General features: G+C 42.8%; 1 protein-coding gene across 1 annotated transcript in view; it reads right to left on the bottom strand.

Moving 5' to 3' along the window:
* Positions 1 to 15,606, bottom strand: part of PECR (peroxisomal trans-2-enoyl-CoA reductase) — a 29,467-nt gene that overhangs the window by 11,445 nt on the left and 2,416 nt on the right. Inside the window, exon 2 of the mRNA XM_065413497.1 lies at positions 12,264 to 12,397. Coding sequence (XP_065269569.1) covers positions 12,264 to 12,397 — 134 coding nt within the window. The remainder of the gene's footprint in view (positions 1 to 12,263; positions 12,398 to 15,606) is intronic.

Genomic DNA, 15,606 nt, shown 5'->3' with positions numbered 1-15,606 from the left:
TACAGGGGGAAGAACATCAGCTCAATATAGGAGAAGGATGCTGAGTGGCAATATACAGCAGCATCAGAAACAAGAGGGCAGCGTGTGACCTATACCTCACAAACAGAGCCGCTAAGGTAGCGCAGCATCACCTCAATTACTGTGCCATAGGGGCGAGGGAGGAGAGCAGGGAAAGTACCTTGAACTTGACAGAGTTCAAACAAATGAATACAAAGTCTAACAGGTGATTAGATAAGCTGCTAGTCACTGAATAAAATATTCATTCAAAAAAGTTAAAACTCTGTAAGTACCAACTGTTAGTTATTACTATGTACTAGGTGAACATTTTGCCCAAAGAAACTCATCTCTTACTGTTCTCCACAGGAATTGTTAACATATTATTTGTGATTGTTTCAACTGCTGTTCATCTTCACTGACAGGCCAGGAGACGGCGGTGGGAAAAGTGTGAGCAATACAACTGGGTGAGCTTTTTATTCAACAGAATAAAAACAGTGAAGTAACATGACAATGAAAATAAATTTAAGACTAAAGCTTAATGTCCTTACTTAAGTAGGTGCTTACTACCTGCCTAAAATTCCCCCTGGAGAGTTTCAGTTTGAGATGGGCATCTTCACCTTTTGCCCTGAACTGGGTGTAGTGTTGCCATATACTGTGCAACAGCAGCTATGTTCCTCTTCAGAAGTAGCTGCATTTCAGTAGCAGATGAAGTGACTCTTGTACACACTTCGGATGACAGGTATTATACAGCTGAAAGTTTATATCCCCAAATAAAAACTTAAGATTGTACGTTCATGGCATATTTACATCTGCATTATTAGAGCATTAAAAAGTCGAGAGTCAATTTAGTTATGAACTACTACTTACTAAACATCACAAGGAGGGGCATTACTTAATTCAGGTACTAAACAGCAGCCTTCCCCCATTATTAACTAGAACAGACATACAGGAATACCAGTGTGACTGATACCAAGTAACATTGCTTTAATAAGGTGAGTGAAAACTGCTGTAACAACCAATGAGAATGAACTTTGCTGTAGGAAAGGAGATAAACAAAGAAATGACTGAAGTCTGAATTAAATTAAGTTTACTAGTGATTGAAAGCCAACTTGATGTACCCTGTGGGCAGAATGCTGGGACATAGTGGGAGAAAAAGGAAAGTGCCTGCCACATGCCTAGTGACTGATGCCCTGTGTGTTCCACTTTGGTGTGACACACTGGAAATCCTGCAGCAGTTTAGATACATAATCAAAAGCTTCTAAGTAAATACCTATGATCAGTCCAGTAGCTTGTTATCTAGCTACAAAAGGGATGGGAGCTATGCAAATACCTTATGTAATTTGAGTTTAAGTTCTGTTTCCCAGAGGAGTACAGGAGGCAGATTAGAATAGCAGAATAGACATTTATTTAGATATTTCTGCTAAAATGGTAAACTATGAAACAGTTGTTATTTTGGTCATGTTTATATTATCAGAGTAAACACCCCATTGAGTAAAATGGGGTATTTCAGACCTCTCACAGTTATTGTTTCAGGATGTCACTCAGGAAGAAGGACAAGGCGAGTGAGGTAATCTCTTTTATTGGACCAACTTCTGTTGGTGACAGACAAGCTTTCGAGCTTACACAACACTGCATATTAAGGAAGAAAGCATTTGTACTGGTTACACTAAGAGCTTACCAGTTTAACTAATGGTCTAATTTTTTTTTAACTGATACTGTTAAACTGGTGCAAGAGGCGGTTTGAACACGGTTGACCTAAGCCTGGTTTATACTGATTTAGTTTAAGTTCTTTAGCTTTAAGCCAAAACCCAAGTATTCCAGTCATAAACCGATATAAGTGTCTATACAGGGTTTTGCACCCATATAGCTAAATCAGTTTAAAGGGAGTGCAACTTTTGTGTTTAGACAAGACCTCAGATCATGTTTTTCAGAGCTAGCTGAAGGGGACTAGAAACTTTATTTGAAAAAATAAAAAAAACACAATAGCTTGTAGAGCACAATCTTGCAGCTGTGGAGGGCCCTGGGCCCTGCTTACAACCCACCCTGACAGATTCGAGGAGTGGGAATAACTTATTCTAGACAAAGTCATATCCATCCATAACACAAGGTCTTTCGTGGAGGAAGAAAGTAACAAAACAGAAGGGGAGAACTGAACATTTTTAAATAAGCTATTTACTCTCCAACACGGACCTTTTGGGGATTTTAACCAAAACAGATCATTCTAGTGTCTACTGCCTCACCATTTTGTCAGCAAAATAAAAAATATAAATAAAATAGTCCTGTTTTCTGTGTGCCAGCCTTTGCTCTCTCTGTCTCCAGTCCAGCTCAGAAGCTTCCATACTTTCACACTACAGCTGTCCTCTAAATAATTCACCAGGTGAAAGCACATTTTGATATCACTGCAGGGTTTCTTCCGGTTACAGTAACCACAGCCAGTGCAGTGAGAGAGAAAGATTTATCAGCAGAACCAGTTACAGCTCATGAGAGAGTTCTGTATTGATCCTGAATTTGAAATTCTCCCTGTATAGATTTTCAGTGTCCAGCTAATGGAAACTTCCTCTCTAGAAGCAAAAGTAGAGGTATACATTGGATTATTCAATCACTAAGGCAGTGGTGCTCAAACTTTTTCAGTCACACCCCCCTTTATCAGTGATAGAATCTGTCCACCCTCCCCTCCCCAATCCCTCCAAAGCCAAGCTGGGGGAGAAACTGGGGCTGCGGATGGAGAGGGAATGAGGGCAGAGCCAGGCTGGAGCTGGAGCTGGAGCAGAGGGCAGAGTGGAGCAGTGGCTGGCAGCTGAGCTGGTCTGGGGGCGGAGCAGAGCTTCAGCTGGGGGCGGAGAGGGAGTGAGAGCGGAGCTGGGCCTGGAGGTGGAGCTGAACGGGGTTGGGGAAGAAGCTGGTCTGCAGGCAAAGCAGGGCTGGAAGCGTGGTGCTCCCTCCCCATCCCACCGTGCGCCGGCCCCGGCCCCACCGTGCGCCGGCCCCGGCCCCACCGTGCGCCGGCCCGAACGTTCCTCCGTGCCCCCCTTGTAGGGCATGCCCCACAGTTTGGGGGACCACTGACCTAAGGAATCAAAAAGAAGAACTAGAACACCAGGGTTCCAGTCTCTGCTCTGACACTGAATCACTTTGTGACCTTGGACTAACCACGTCACATTGTGGCATATAGTTTCCTCGTCTGTGAAATTGGGATAATAAACTGACCTACTTCAAAAGGGAGGGGCATGTGTGGAGATATGAACATTAGTGAATTTAAGACATATTAAGAAACTCAGTGAATAATTGATAGAATCACAGAAATTAGGATTGGAAGAGACCTCTGGAGGTCATCTAGTCCAATCCCCTGCTCAAAACAGGACCAACCCCAACTAAATCATCCCAGCCAGGGCTTTGTCAAGACAGGCCTTAAAAACCTAAGGATGGAGATTTCACCACCTCCCTAGGTAACCCATTCCAGTGCTTCACCACCCTCCTAGTGAAATAGTGTTTCCCTAATATCCAACCTAGACCTCCCCCACTGCAACTTCAGACCATTGCTCCTTGTTCTGACATCTGCCACCACTAAGAAAAGCCGAGCTCCATCCTTTTTGGGACCCCCCTTCAGGTAGTTGAAGACTGCTATCAAATCCCCCCTCACTCTTCTCTTCTGCAGACTAAACAAGCCCAGTTCCCTCAGCCTCTCCTCATAAGTCATGTGCCCCAGCCCCCTAATCATTTGCGTTGCCCTCCGCTGGACTCTCTCCAATTTACGCACGTCCTTTCTGTAGTAGGGGGCCCAAAACTGGACACAATACTCCAGAGGGCAATAATCACTTCCCTCAATCTGCTGGCAATGCTCCTACTAATGCAGCCCAATATGACATTAGCCTTCTTGGCAATAAGGGCACACTGTTGACCCATATCCAGCTTCTCATCCACCCTAATCCCCAGGTCCTTTTCTGCAGAACTGCCGCTTAGCCAGTCAGTCCCCAGCCTGTAGCAGTGCATGGGATTGTTCCATCCTAAGTGCAGGACCCTGCACTTGTCCTTGTTTGACCTCATCAGATTTCTTTTTTTTGGCCCAATCCTCCAATTTGTCTAGGTCACTCTGGACCCTATCCCTACCCTCCAGCGTACCTACCTCTCCCCCAATCTTAGTGTCATCTGCGAACTTGCTGAGGGTGCAATCCATCCCATCATCCAGATCATTAATGAAGATGTTGAACAAAACCAGCCCCAGGACCGACCCCTGGGGCACTCCGCTTGATACCAGCTGCCAACTAGGCATCGAGCCGTTGATCACTACCCGTTGAGCCCGATGATCTAGCCAGCTTTCTATCCACCTTATAGTCCATTCATCCAATCCATATTTTTTTAACTTGCTGGCAAGAATACTGTGGCTTTCCCCATATCCACAGAGCCGGTTATCTCATCATAGAAGGTAATCAGGTTGGTCAGGCATGACTTGCCCTTGGTGAATCCATGTAGACTGTTCCTAATCACCTTCCTCTCCTCCAAGGGCTTCAAAACGGATTCCTTGAGGACCTGCTCCATGATTTTTCCAGGGACTGAGGTGAGGCTGACCAATCTGTATTTCCCTGGATTCTCCTTCTTCCCTTTTTTAAAGATGGGCACTATATTTGCCTTTTTCCAATCGTCTGGACAGTGCAGAGAATCAAAGGCTAGCAATTGTGGCATTTGTGGATCAAGACAATGGGAGGCCCTTTCACCTGAGATGAGGCAAGTTCATTATGTGTTATCAGCTGCTATTTTAAACACAATGGAAATCCCTTACTCACTATTTGTCAAACCACATTCTTCCACTACAGACTCCATGCATGATCGATATGGAGTATTTTTATAACCAATGTGGGCTACATTTAACTGTCAGTGGAGAGAGTTACAGTAAAGCTTGAGGATTTTAGGTCTCTTGGAAAAGGAAGCCATTCCTGAATGCTCAAATGAGCTACAGTGCTCAGCATTACTGCAGTGACAGCACACAACTTTTCCTTCCCAAGGGGCCTTGTCTGTTCGGTATCCAATCAGCATCTCATTCCCCAGTCTCCTCATCCACGGAAGTTTTTGCAATCCTGAAGTCTGGGACACTGACGCAGTCCTGAGAATGCTAAGAGCACTTGGTTGATCTCAAGCACACCAAGAATCCCAGCTTAGCTATGCTTGGAAGAAAGACCTGGTCGCATTGCAGGTACTAGGACCCTCTCCTTCACCCATGTAGAGGCAGCGGAGAAGCAGGAGCTGGGAAGAGAAGGCCATCCCTCTCCCATGAAGGAAGAGGAGAAAGAAGCCACCAAAACTGTCCTGGCACCTGTACCCTGATTGTGCAGGTGGTAGAGAAGGAGTCTCAACTCCTCCCCTTTTCCACAGCTACACAGGAAATGTGGGGAGGAGGACTCTTCCTCCAAACATCAAGCAGAAAGGGAAAAGCCTATTCCCCTCTCAGCAGCCAGAAAGAAGAATTGTGGGGCTCCTCCATCCCTACAGCCTACAGAGTGGGGTACAAGAGCTAAATAGTGATAGGTTCCTTGGAACTTGGGGAAAGGGGTTTGGCCTGACACAAGGGATACACAGTCACTTAGTTTGGATCTTGGCCAGCAGAAGCCGAACGCACTCTCCCTCCCCCTCGCATCTGTAACAGCAAGTATGGGATACTGACTAGTATTCAATCCAAATCACTAAGATCACTACCGCCTCATGACCTCAGTGAGCCCATACTGGTCACCACATATGCTCTATTCCAAAGAGAGGCATTAGAGACCCAAATTTGCTGTTCCAGATGAAACATCCCTTCGCCCATGAAAATAGAATAGGGAAACCCAGGTCTTTACACAGGCTCTTTACACAGCCATGTTCCAGAATTCCTTTTCCCAACAGCCTTAACAAAACAGACTTGCTACACTTTACAAAATACTGTATGTAAAACAACTAGAAACAAGACAATAAGGCAGCAGCATTGTCTTTTTAATTAAAGGAACCTGACAGGTGAGGCACTATTTATGAAAGCCCTTCATCAGCAAGCAGGATTATTTTTTGCATACTTGGTGAAAAGACATCTTAGCTAGAAAGCAAGAAGGCCCCTGAGGATAAAGATTAAAAGAAACATCAAAACTTGCATTCATTAAGTTATTCCCCTGATGTCTAGCATAAATCTCCTCCTGCAGCACTCAATATAGCTTCTTCAGCACTTTGTAGGCTGAAGAGAGCCCTGAGAGCCCAAATGCAAGCGCTACGTGTGGAGAGATGCAACCTCAAAAGCTTTGTGTGATGCAGTTTCAAACTAGGCAGACAAGTAAGCGCGAACAGTAGGTCATCTTCACACTAGATGTTCTATTAGGAGATTTAGAACAGCAGAATAAGAGATCTTTTGGTGATTCTGAAAGCAGTTTCATCCTCCTTAGAGCTCCTCTACTCAAGAATCTCTGCTTCAATTTCTCTGGAGTTACAACGGAGATAAAATTCTTACTTGTCTTTGGAGCCATGAAGGGCTTCAGGAAAGAAGAGATGCCTTGTGTGACACTGTATAGAATATGTAGGAAACTTTATGATATTGATACCAATATTATGAAATTGCAAGGAATCTGACCAGATATACTGTGTGAGGTGTCTGCAAAAATGTTATAAATTGCCATGTATGATGATCCTGTTTGTGTGTATTACCTTCATATTATGAGTTATAGCTATGTATGGTATATCTGTATTTCCAAACTTGTGCTGTGTTTCTAGGTGACACCACCAGATCGGCATCAGCACGGCCGAGCCTGTTCGATGGCCCATCAAGGGTCATCAACTGTACAATAAACCCATTGAAAAAAAGCCAGAGACTACACCTGATGAGTCAGCATGCCTATGGTCAAGGAACTCTAAGGCTTTTCCATGTGCTGTGAAGCTTGCGTTTGGGATACAGGAAGTACAAGCCTCATGGCAAAAGAATACAAAAGGAGGCAGCAGCATCTCCATTTTGTCTTCATTCCTGCTTCTTACCTCTGGAGTAACTTTTCTACAAACTGAAAAAGCTCTGAACAAAGGATTGAATGACCCATCCAAGCTGTGGATGTGTTCCAGAGGGACTTTCAAGCCAGCAAACTCACCAATAGTGCTAAGAACCTGATACATGGACTTGTAATCTCTGTATGTAGTTGACTGCTTTATCATTTAACAACTCTCTTCTTGTTCTTTCATTTTTCTTTATAATACACCTTTAGGTTTAGACACTAAAGGATTGGCTGGCAACGTGGTATTTTGGGTAAGATCCAACCCAATATTGACCTGACAATGTGGCTGGCCCTTTGGGGCCAGAAAAACGTTTTGTATAGTGAGCAGAGTTTTTTAAATAACTTCTCACTGTACTGGACTATGTGCTGACTGGAAGCCAGAATGCAATACTTTACTGGAATGCAATAAAGGGGGCTGTGTGATTTCTTTTTTAGTTTCTTGATAACCAGTATAGGGGATCAGGAGCACAGTTTGTGACTGATTAATGAGTCTAACTTCAGTGTTATCCACCAGTTTTAGAAGAATCGGCTCTCCTTTTTGGAGCCTGCCCGGACTTTGGCATTTTCAGTAAGGGTTACCCGAGGCACACTGGGTCACACCTTACTCCTGTACCTGATTTGTCTGGCTTTTTGTTTTGTATTTTTAAATAGGAAGGTTTACTTTTCCAAGTGTTTAATTTGAGATATCACAAAGATGATGAGATTGCAGCCAAAAAAGACACAGGTCTTGTGTTTTTATACTGTAATACTTAAAACTACTGTCATGAGTCTTTTATCCCAGTCTCAGCTCTACTCAGGACTAGTCCACAGGGCCACAACCTCTTCCCAAGAATCCTCCATAGCTGCACTGGATCCCTCCTCTGACAGCGCCACATCTCAGCCACCATCCTTCAATTCAAGGGCAGACAGGACTTCTTTTAGAGCTTAGACAGAGAGACTGCCGGTGAGCACCCCAAAAACACTTTCACCGCACTCCCTGCAAGGTAGCCAAATGCACTGTAGACAGTATTTACAGTCACTGTTGGCCTGAGGAAGTACCCTGGTAACCTCCACTCACACAAGTATGATTTAGAAACTGGAGCAATAGGTTGCTCAAATATCTGTTTGATTTTAGGAAAGAACTAAACGGTGATAATGTAGTAATCCTTGGAAAGTCCAGAGGTAGAGAATGTTAAACACACACAACTTAAATGGGAACCCATGAATGCAACCCATGAAGTTAGTTAAGAATTACAGGCTGTACCTAAGGAACATAGGATGAAAGTTTAATTTTCTTATTCAGGACTTCTCATGGATATCAAAATTTATTTGAAATCAGACTATATGTTAGGGAGGGAATTACATCTAGTTCTGCTGTCCATAGCTCAAGGAGGATGCTGAGAAGTTAGAGAGGGTCCAGAGAAGAGCTCATCAAAAAGAGTTCAGAGTGATTTGATCCCAGTCTGCGAGGATCTACGTGGGGAAGAGATATCTGATAGAGGGTTCTTTAATATGGCTCGTTATAACTTTGTATGCTAACGTCTGGAAGTTACAGCTAGACATTCATACTAGAAATATAGCACAAATTTTTAACAGTGAAGGTTGTTAATCATTAGAACTAAGTATTTTGAACAAGACTGATGCCTTTATGAGAGATGTTCTAATTCAACCAGAAGTTATTAAACTTGATGCAAGAATTTTACCCAGTAATTCCATGGCCCATGTTATGCCAGAGGTCAGGCTAGAGGACCACAAAAACTAAAAACTAAAACTATCAATATCTAATGGTTACTGAATATAGCTGCAAGTAGGGTCTCTGGCATTCTTTTCCTACCTCGATGGATTCACTGTGGCATCTTGGATAAGTCACTTCTCCGTACATCAATCTTTAAAATGGGGAAAATAACTATAGTAAGAACACTAACAGTGCTATTGGTTTCTTCAAAAGTGATTTTAAAGATTAGGTGCCTAATGTTAGGTTCCTAAATTCACATTTAGGCACCTAAATAAGTGTCCTATTTTCAGTAAGCATCCAGCAGCTTCCATTAACAAATCTTTCAGATGGATGCAAAAGGTTAGTGACCATGCCTAGGAAGAATCTTAAGATGCCAATGCACTCTTTGCAAGGGAAGGGTGCTCTACTTATTGTCTCAGTGCCTATTTGACGCTGTAAAAAGCGACAAAGAGTCCTGTGGCACCTTATAGACTAACAGACATATTGGAGCATAAGCTTTCGTGGATGAATACCCACTTCGTCAGACGCATGTAATGGAAATTTCCGGAGGCAGGTATAAATATGCAGGCAAGAATCAGTCTAGCGATAACGAGGTTGGTTCAATCAGGGAGGATGAGGCCCTCTTCTAGCAGTTGAGGTGTGAACACCAAGGGAGGAGAAACTGCTTTTGTAGTTGGCTAGCCATTCACAGTCTTTGTTTAATCCTGAGCTGATGGTGTCATCACCTACAGTCCTCAGCTAAAACCTCTCCAACGCATCATCAGTGATCTACAACCCATCCTGGACAACGATCCCTCACTTTCACAGGCCTTGGGAGGCAGGCCAGTCCTTGCCAGGCAGGCCAGTCCTTTCCCACAGACAACCCACCAACCTTAAGCATATTCTCACCAGCAACCACACACCGCACCATAGTAACTAACTCAGAAACCAATCCATGCAACAAACCTCAATTCTCTGCCAACTCTGCCCACATGTTTACACCAGCAACACCATCACAGGACCTAACCAGATCAGCCACAACATCACTGGTTCATTCACCTGCACATCCACCAATGTAATATATGCCATCATGTGCCAGCACTGCCCCTCTGCTATGTACATCGGTCAAACTGGACAATCCCTATGTAAAAGGATAAATGGACACAAGTCAGATATTAGGAATGGCAATCTACAAAAACCTGTAGGAGAACACTTCAACCTCCCTGGACACACAAAGCAGATTTAAAGGTAGCCATCCTACAGAAAAAAAACTTCAGGACCAGACTTCAAAGAGAAACTGCTGAACTTCAGTTCATTTGCAAATTTGACACCATCAGCTCAGGATTAAACAGACTGTGAATGGCTAGCCAACTACAAAAGCAGTTTCTCCTCCCTTGGTGTTCACACCTCAACTGCTATAAGAGGGCCTCACCCTCCCTGATTGAACTAACCTCGTTATCTCTAGACTGATTCTTGCCTGCATATTTATACCTGCCTCTGGTAATTTCCATTACATGCGTCTGACGAAGTGGGTATTCACCCACGAAAGCTTATGCTCCAATACATGTTAGTCTATAAGGTGCCACAGGACTCTTTGTCGCTTTTTACAGATCCAGACTAACACGACTACCCCTCTGATACTATTTGACTCTGGTATTTCTATTCCCCCTATTTACATTGCCCTTGTAGCTTCAACTGCTTAAGTTAACTTTTGCCATCTGTCCTAACCTATTACGTAGCATTGCTGATGCTGGTAGATACTGAGCTGAAATTCACTGGCAAGTGAATTGAAACACTCTGGACAGCCCCTTAGGGCCCAGCTCTTCCAGTTGAAAGGCACCAGGTACATTGTTATAAATCTCTTATGGCATTATTAGCTGTTTTATTCTATTCTTTTACACTGATTGTTTTATGGTTGTAAAATTGACCAGATGGGTTTAGAATGTATATAGCTATTGAAGGGTAGGTATATGCTTTTAAATTTTGTTGCGTATTGAGGTTTTGAGTGGTTAAGAAAATTCACCAGATGAGTCAAGGATCACCATCACAGATCAGGAAGTTTAGGTGTTTTCATGAAGTCATTCAAGATTGTGTTAGAATAAAGGTCAGACTCAATCATTACATTTTTTAACGTTTATTTATAAGTGTAACAACAAGCAGGCATTCATTCACCTGCCAGACTTCAGAGAGATCTAGAGACTGGAACACAGTTCATCTTCAGTTCTAAATTACTAAAGCTTTCTCCAATTTTAATTGGATATTAAGGTCAGAATCCTTACAAGAGAAACAGATTACCTGTCCCCCCACTCCTCTGCTCTCAAGCAGGCTTTATGACATCATCCAAAGTCTTCAATCACTTCTTAATTCAAAAGAAATTGGCAATCCAGGATTCAGCCACTTAGTTAACAGTTAATCAAGCCTGTGTCAGTCACTTTCAGTCTGAGTCCCATGATCTACAAGCATGAAGACCTGCAGCCATGAGAAGCATTTAGGATTTTCAGCAAGTTTTGGGTCACATAGAAGACCATTCAAATTACAAGCTTAAAGAGTCGCCTAAAGGAGGTGACACTCCTCTCACACAGCTGTACAGTACATATTCCAAGCCCATATCACAGTGATTTTCCTTCAGCCAATGAAGAAAGATTAAATTCCTTTGGCCTACCTAGGAGCAGCATCGGGGTGCTGTCCAGACAGATTGCTGCAGAGCAACAAGAGGCATTCCAATCCCCAGTCCAGGGAGGAGTACACTAGCTCCATGGCTCAACCATTTTGATCCCATGTTTCCCCCTCCACCAGGATGGCCCTTTACAAGACTTCTGAAAGAACCAAATACTGCTGTTTAGCTCCTGCGGTTTGGCAGGTAAAGAGTCAACATTAGCTATTGAACAAAGACTTACCCAACCTCAAAAGGCCTGATTTTACCCTGACCTGAGGGGAGCAGTCAGTGTTTGACTTCTCTGTCCCATCAGATGTTGGCAGGCCCTGCCGTCTCATGAGTCAAGAAGAGAGCAGCTGACCATAAGAAACTGCAATGGGTATAAGTGGGGCTAGATGTTGAAGTACGTGATTCTTAGTCACAGAGACTGTTAAAATAACCATCAAATCTGAGGTGTCAAAGAAATTTTTACCAGGGCATATTTGCAGGGGCCATTGCGGGTTTGATGTTCCTCATTTTATTTATTTATTTATATATAGAGAGAGATCCGTCCCCACCAATCTTCTCTCTCTCTCTATATACACATATATATATATATATACACACATATACACACACACACACTTTTCTCTGGAGCACCAAGTAGAACCAACCCATTAAGGATCAGGTGGGTGTATCCAGTATAATCATTTCCTGCAGTGACAGGCAACCTCCAGGAAATGGTTAATTTCAGTCCTTTATCTTCTCTTCCCCTGCATCTAAATTTTTGTAACAGTAAATCAAAAATGCTACAATGCATTTACATGATCTATGGCATTCATTCTTCTGAGTAAGATCAAAGAAGAGCCTTTGAGGATTGAGACAACTTTAATAGCCTCAACACATCTTTAACATTTTAAACACAAGAGTAATTCATCTGGATTACCTCCTCTTCTCTGCGGATGTTGCACTGTATGGGGGTCACTTTGACTGGATTTGAGGAAGAGATTTTAGCAACCAACTCTTGTGCAGCAGCTTGTAATCTGTCAAGTTTACGAGAGGCAATAACTACATTGCAACCTGTCAAAACAAAACCAAAAACCCTTTAGACAGAAGCTGTTCAAAGGTATTTAAACTCCGTGTACCAAACACACACAAGAGCCGATTTACTGGAGCTCAGAGAGTAGTATGTGAATCTAATGCTCAGAAGAGTTGCTGCGTTATGGCCCTGGAGACCAAACTTCTTTACTAGGTAAAGGTACATTATGGCGAGCAGTAGTGCAAGCTTCCCATATGCTGCTCCAGCATCCTTAACACCCTGAGCTAGAGGGAGTGGGAAGAGAAGGGAGCTCAGTCTTCATGGACCATTTAATCCTTGGCTTTCAAAGCTCGATGTGGGGGAGCTCAGTTAGTGCCAACTGTAATGTTATTTTGCTATATGTGGACACTGTTCACTAGGATCTAGACTGCTGCAAGCAAATTAGGGTATGGCTACACTTGCAGATGTACAGCGCTGTGAGTTAAACCCGCCTTCGTACAGTGGAGTAGGGAAAGCGCTGCAATCTGTCCACACTTACAGCTGACAGCACAGTGGCGTGGCCACATTTGCAGCTGCATTGGGAGCGGTGCATTATGGGCAGCTATCCCAGCGTTCAAGTGGCTGCAACATGCTTTTCAAATGGGGGTGGTGGTGGTGGAGGAGTGTGACAGGGAGTGTGTTGTGTCTATGTCGGGGGAGAGAGAGTGGGTTTTTGGGGTGCTGAGAGTATGTCAGCATGCTGTCTTGTAAGTTCAGACCCCCCTGCCCCACCTGCTTCTCTCTCTCACTCACTCAAAACAACCAGCAAAATGTTTGCTTTTTCTCTCTGAAATGGAGCTTTGAAAGGGCACTTCCGCATTCCTGCAGCCGATCACAACAATGAGAAGAGTGGCCACTTGGTAAGGAGATTATCACAGCGCAGTAAGTTAACTCCTCGTTCACACTGACACCCGGCAGTTGTAGCCAAGGCGCAGCAAACGTTATTCCTCTAGGGGAGGTGGAGTACCAGCAGCGCTGTAACCGCAGAGACACAGCGCTGTATGTGCCTTGCCAGGGTGGACGGGGAGTGAGGTACAGCGCTCTGGGCAGCTTTATTGCGCTGTAACTCGCAAGTGTAGCCAAGGCCTATAATTCACAGACTGCTAGAGTGTTCAGGACTACTTTAAATCATCACTGAAGGTTTCACTCTATGAAGTACACAAACCAGGCCAATTCATTCCTGGTGCAACTCCACTGATTTCTGTAGAGTTACACCAGGAATGAATTTGACTTTCATTATTTCCTGACATCAACACAGAGGGAAGTATGCCAGCAGCATGCCCCTAGAAATGAGCATTTTAGTCACCCGGCACTATTGTCTTATGCTAGCAGACTTAAAAGTCCTGCTCAGACACAGGTCTCCTACCTCTTAGCATAAGAACACCGGTCATGTTCATAATAACCTGACCAAAAGAGTCAAGTTATTCATGAGCTTTTAGTACAGCTTAGAGCAGTAGAGTTCAAAGTCTTGTCATACCAGAAGTGGCACTTCTGATCACCAATTAACAGGTGCCGCTAATTCAGCAAAGAAGCATAAAAGATGAGCCAATGAACAAGACCTCACAAAAAATACTAATTCTCTGTATAAAACAGTACATCTAAATAAAATATGGCATTTATATTTGATGAAAACTGTAATACATTCAAAGTAGTGAATAGGAATAACCAGCTAGTTTCTGCTTATGATTTACAAAAGAAAAATCAAGGGTTATGAGGATATACGACGCAGTAGATTCTAGCCTGGACCTATGCCAAAGCAGCAGCACTGCAGGCCTTGGGCACATATCCTGATTAAGAGCACATATCTTGCCAACTACATGGATTAGAAATGAATAACACTGGAAAAGTTACTATCCCAAGATTTCGGCTGATGCAAAGCATTAAAAGGTCCAATCCTACAAATTCTTTACTATCAGGAATTGTGCTAACTACCAAGACTGTACCCACTGAAATCAGTGAATATACTCATAATAGGTACTACGCCCAGTAGTAAGCATTTCAGGACTAGGCCCTAGATCTCTTAACAACAGGCATTGCAAAATATCAGCTGTTGAAATACTGTGGAAATGTGTTGCAAAGGGGCTTGACCATGGACAACTACAAACAGATCGGGGACAAATACAATCTTCCAAATAGTGGTGCTGGACCAGTGATTAAAAAAATGAAGTCCATGACCCACCTGTGCCAACAAAATGCATATTGTAATACCAAGACACTTTGGCATGACCATTTACATAAGGCATGCTTTTTCTCCAGGTTTACAGGTGAGGTGTCAATTCTAAGGCACGCAAGATTTAAAGGCTGTTGCAGCAGACATAGGAAGCTCAGAGACTAAGGCATCATCTAGCTACCAAATTTGTACTGGTGCAACTATACTGATTTTTAAACAGGGTGGATTTGATTTAAATCACTATTCAGGAAGACTTGATTTAATCATAGATTTCTACATAGAAGTGCATTCTGGAATATGCTGCTCAGTTTCACTTTTGTGTTTACTGCCTATCCCTCCCTTCTCACATTTATCTCCAGATTTCTTCCCCTTGTCCAGATCTATTCCGTCCCCACCAATCTTCTATTCATTGAAGATGAAGTTCTATTCATTGAACTTTTTGAAACTTTGCACTTTTAGAGAGAGGAAAGGGATTGACTCTGTGTACACAAATTTGCAGAAGGACAATAGGGTTGAGGTCTGTTATTTCTCACCTCTATATATTAAATTTATTTAAAAACATTTTTGCTGTTAACAAGCATGTTATCTCTGGAGATACAAATCCACAGTTTGAGAACTGCAAAATTAAGCATCTCTGATGGTATCTTCTAGACTGAGCACTGAGTCCCATTGGGTAGATAGAAAGATTAACCTAAATTATCTACACAGAAGCCCCTGGAACACCATAAAATTGGGTCCCTAATCCATGAACTATTGGAATTCATTTACAAAACTTTTCTCAAACATTACATGAATATATTGTCTCATACTATGGAATTAGTATTTATAATCCCTATTCCATGATGAGATATCTTTGACCTATAATGTATCTTAATTAAAACTATCTTTAGATGGCTTTTTGAGGAAAAAGCCTTTTTAATAAAAAAAAAATCCGATTTAAATAAAAAAATCTATTTAAAAAAAATCATTGATTTTTATCCACCCTGTTTTTAAATCAAGTAAATTACCCAATTAAGCTAAACTGACTTAAGCCAGTTGTAA

This window comes from Emys orbicularis, chromosome 11 (assembly GCF_028017835.1).
Source record: "Emys orbicularis isolate rEmyOrb1 chromosome 11, rEmyOrb1.hap1, whole genome shotgun sequence".
NCBI classification, from domain to species: domain Eukaryota; kingdom Metazoa; phylum Chordata; order Testudines; family Emydidae; genus Emys; species Emys orbicularis.
Note: the sequence above shows the minus strand (reverse complement) of the source record. Positions and strands in the feature narration are given on the sequence as shown.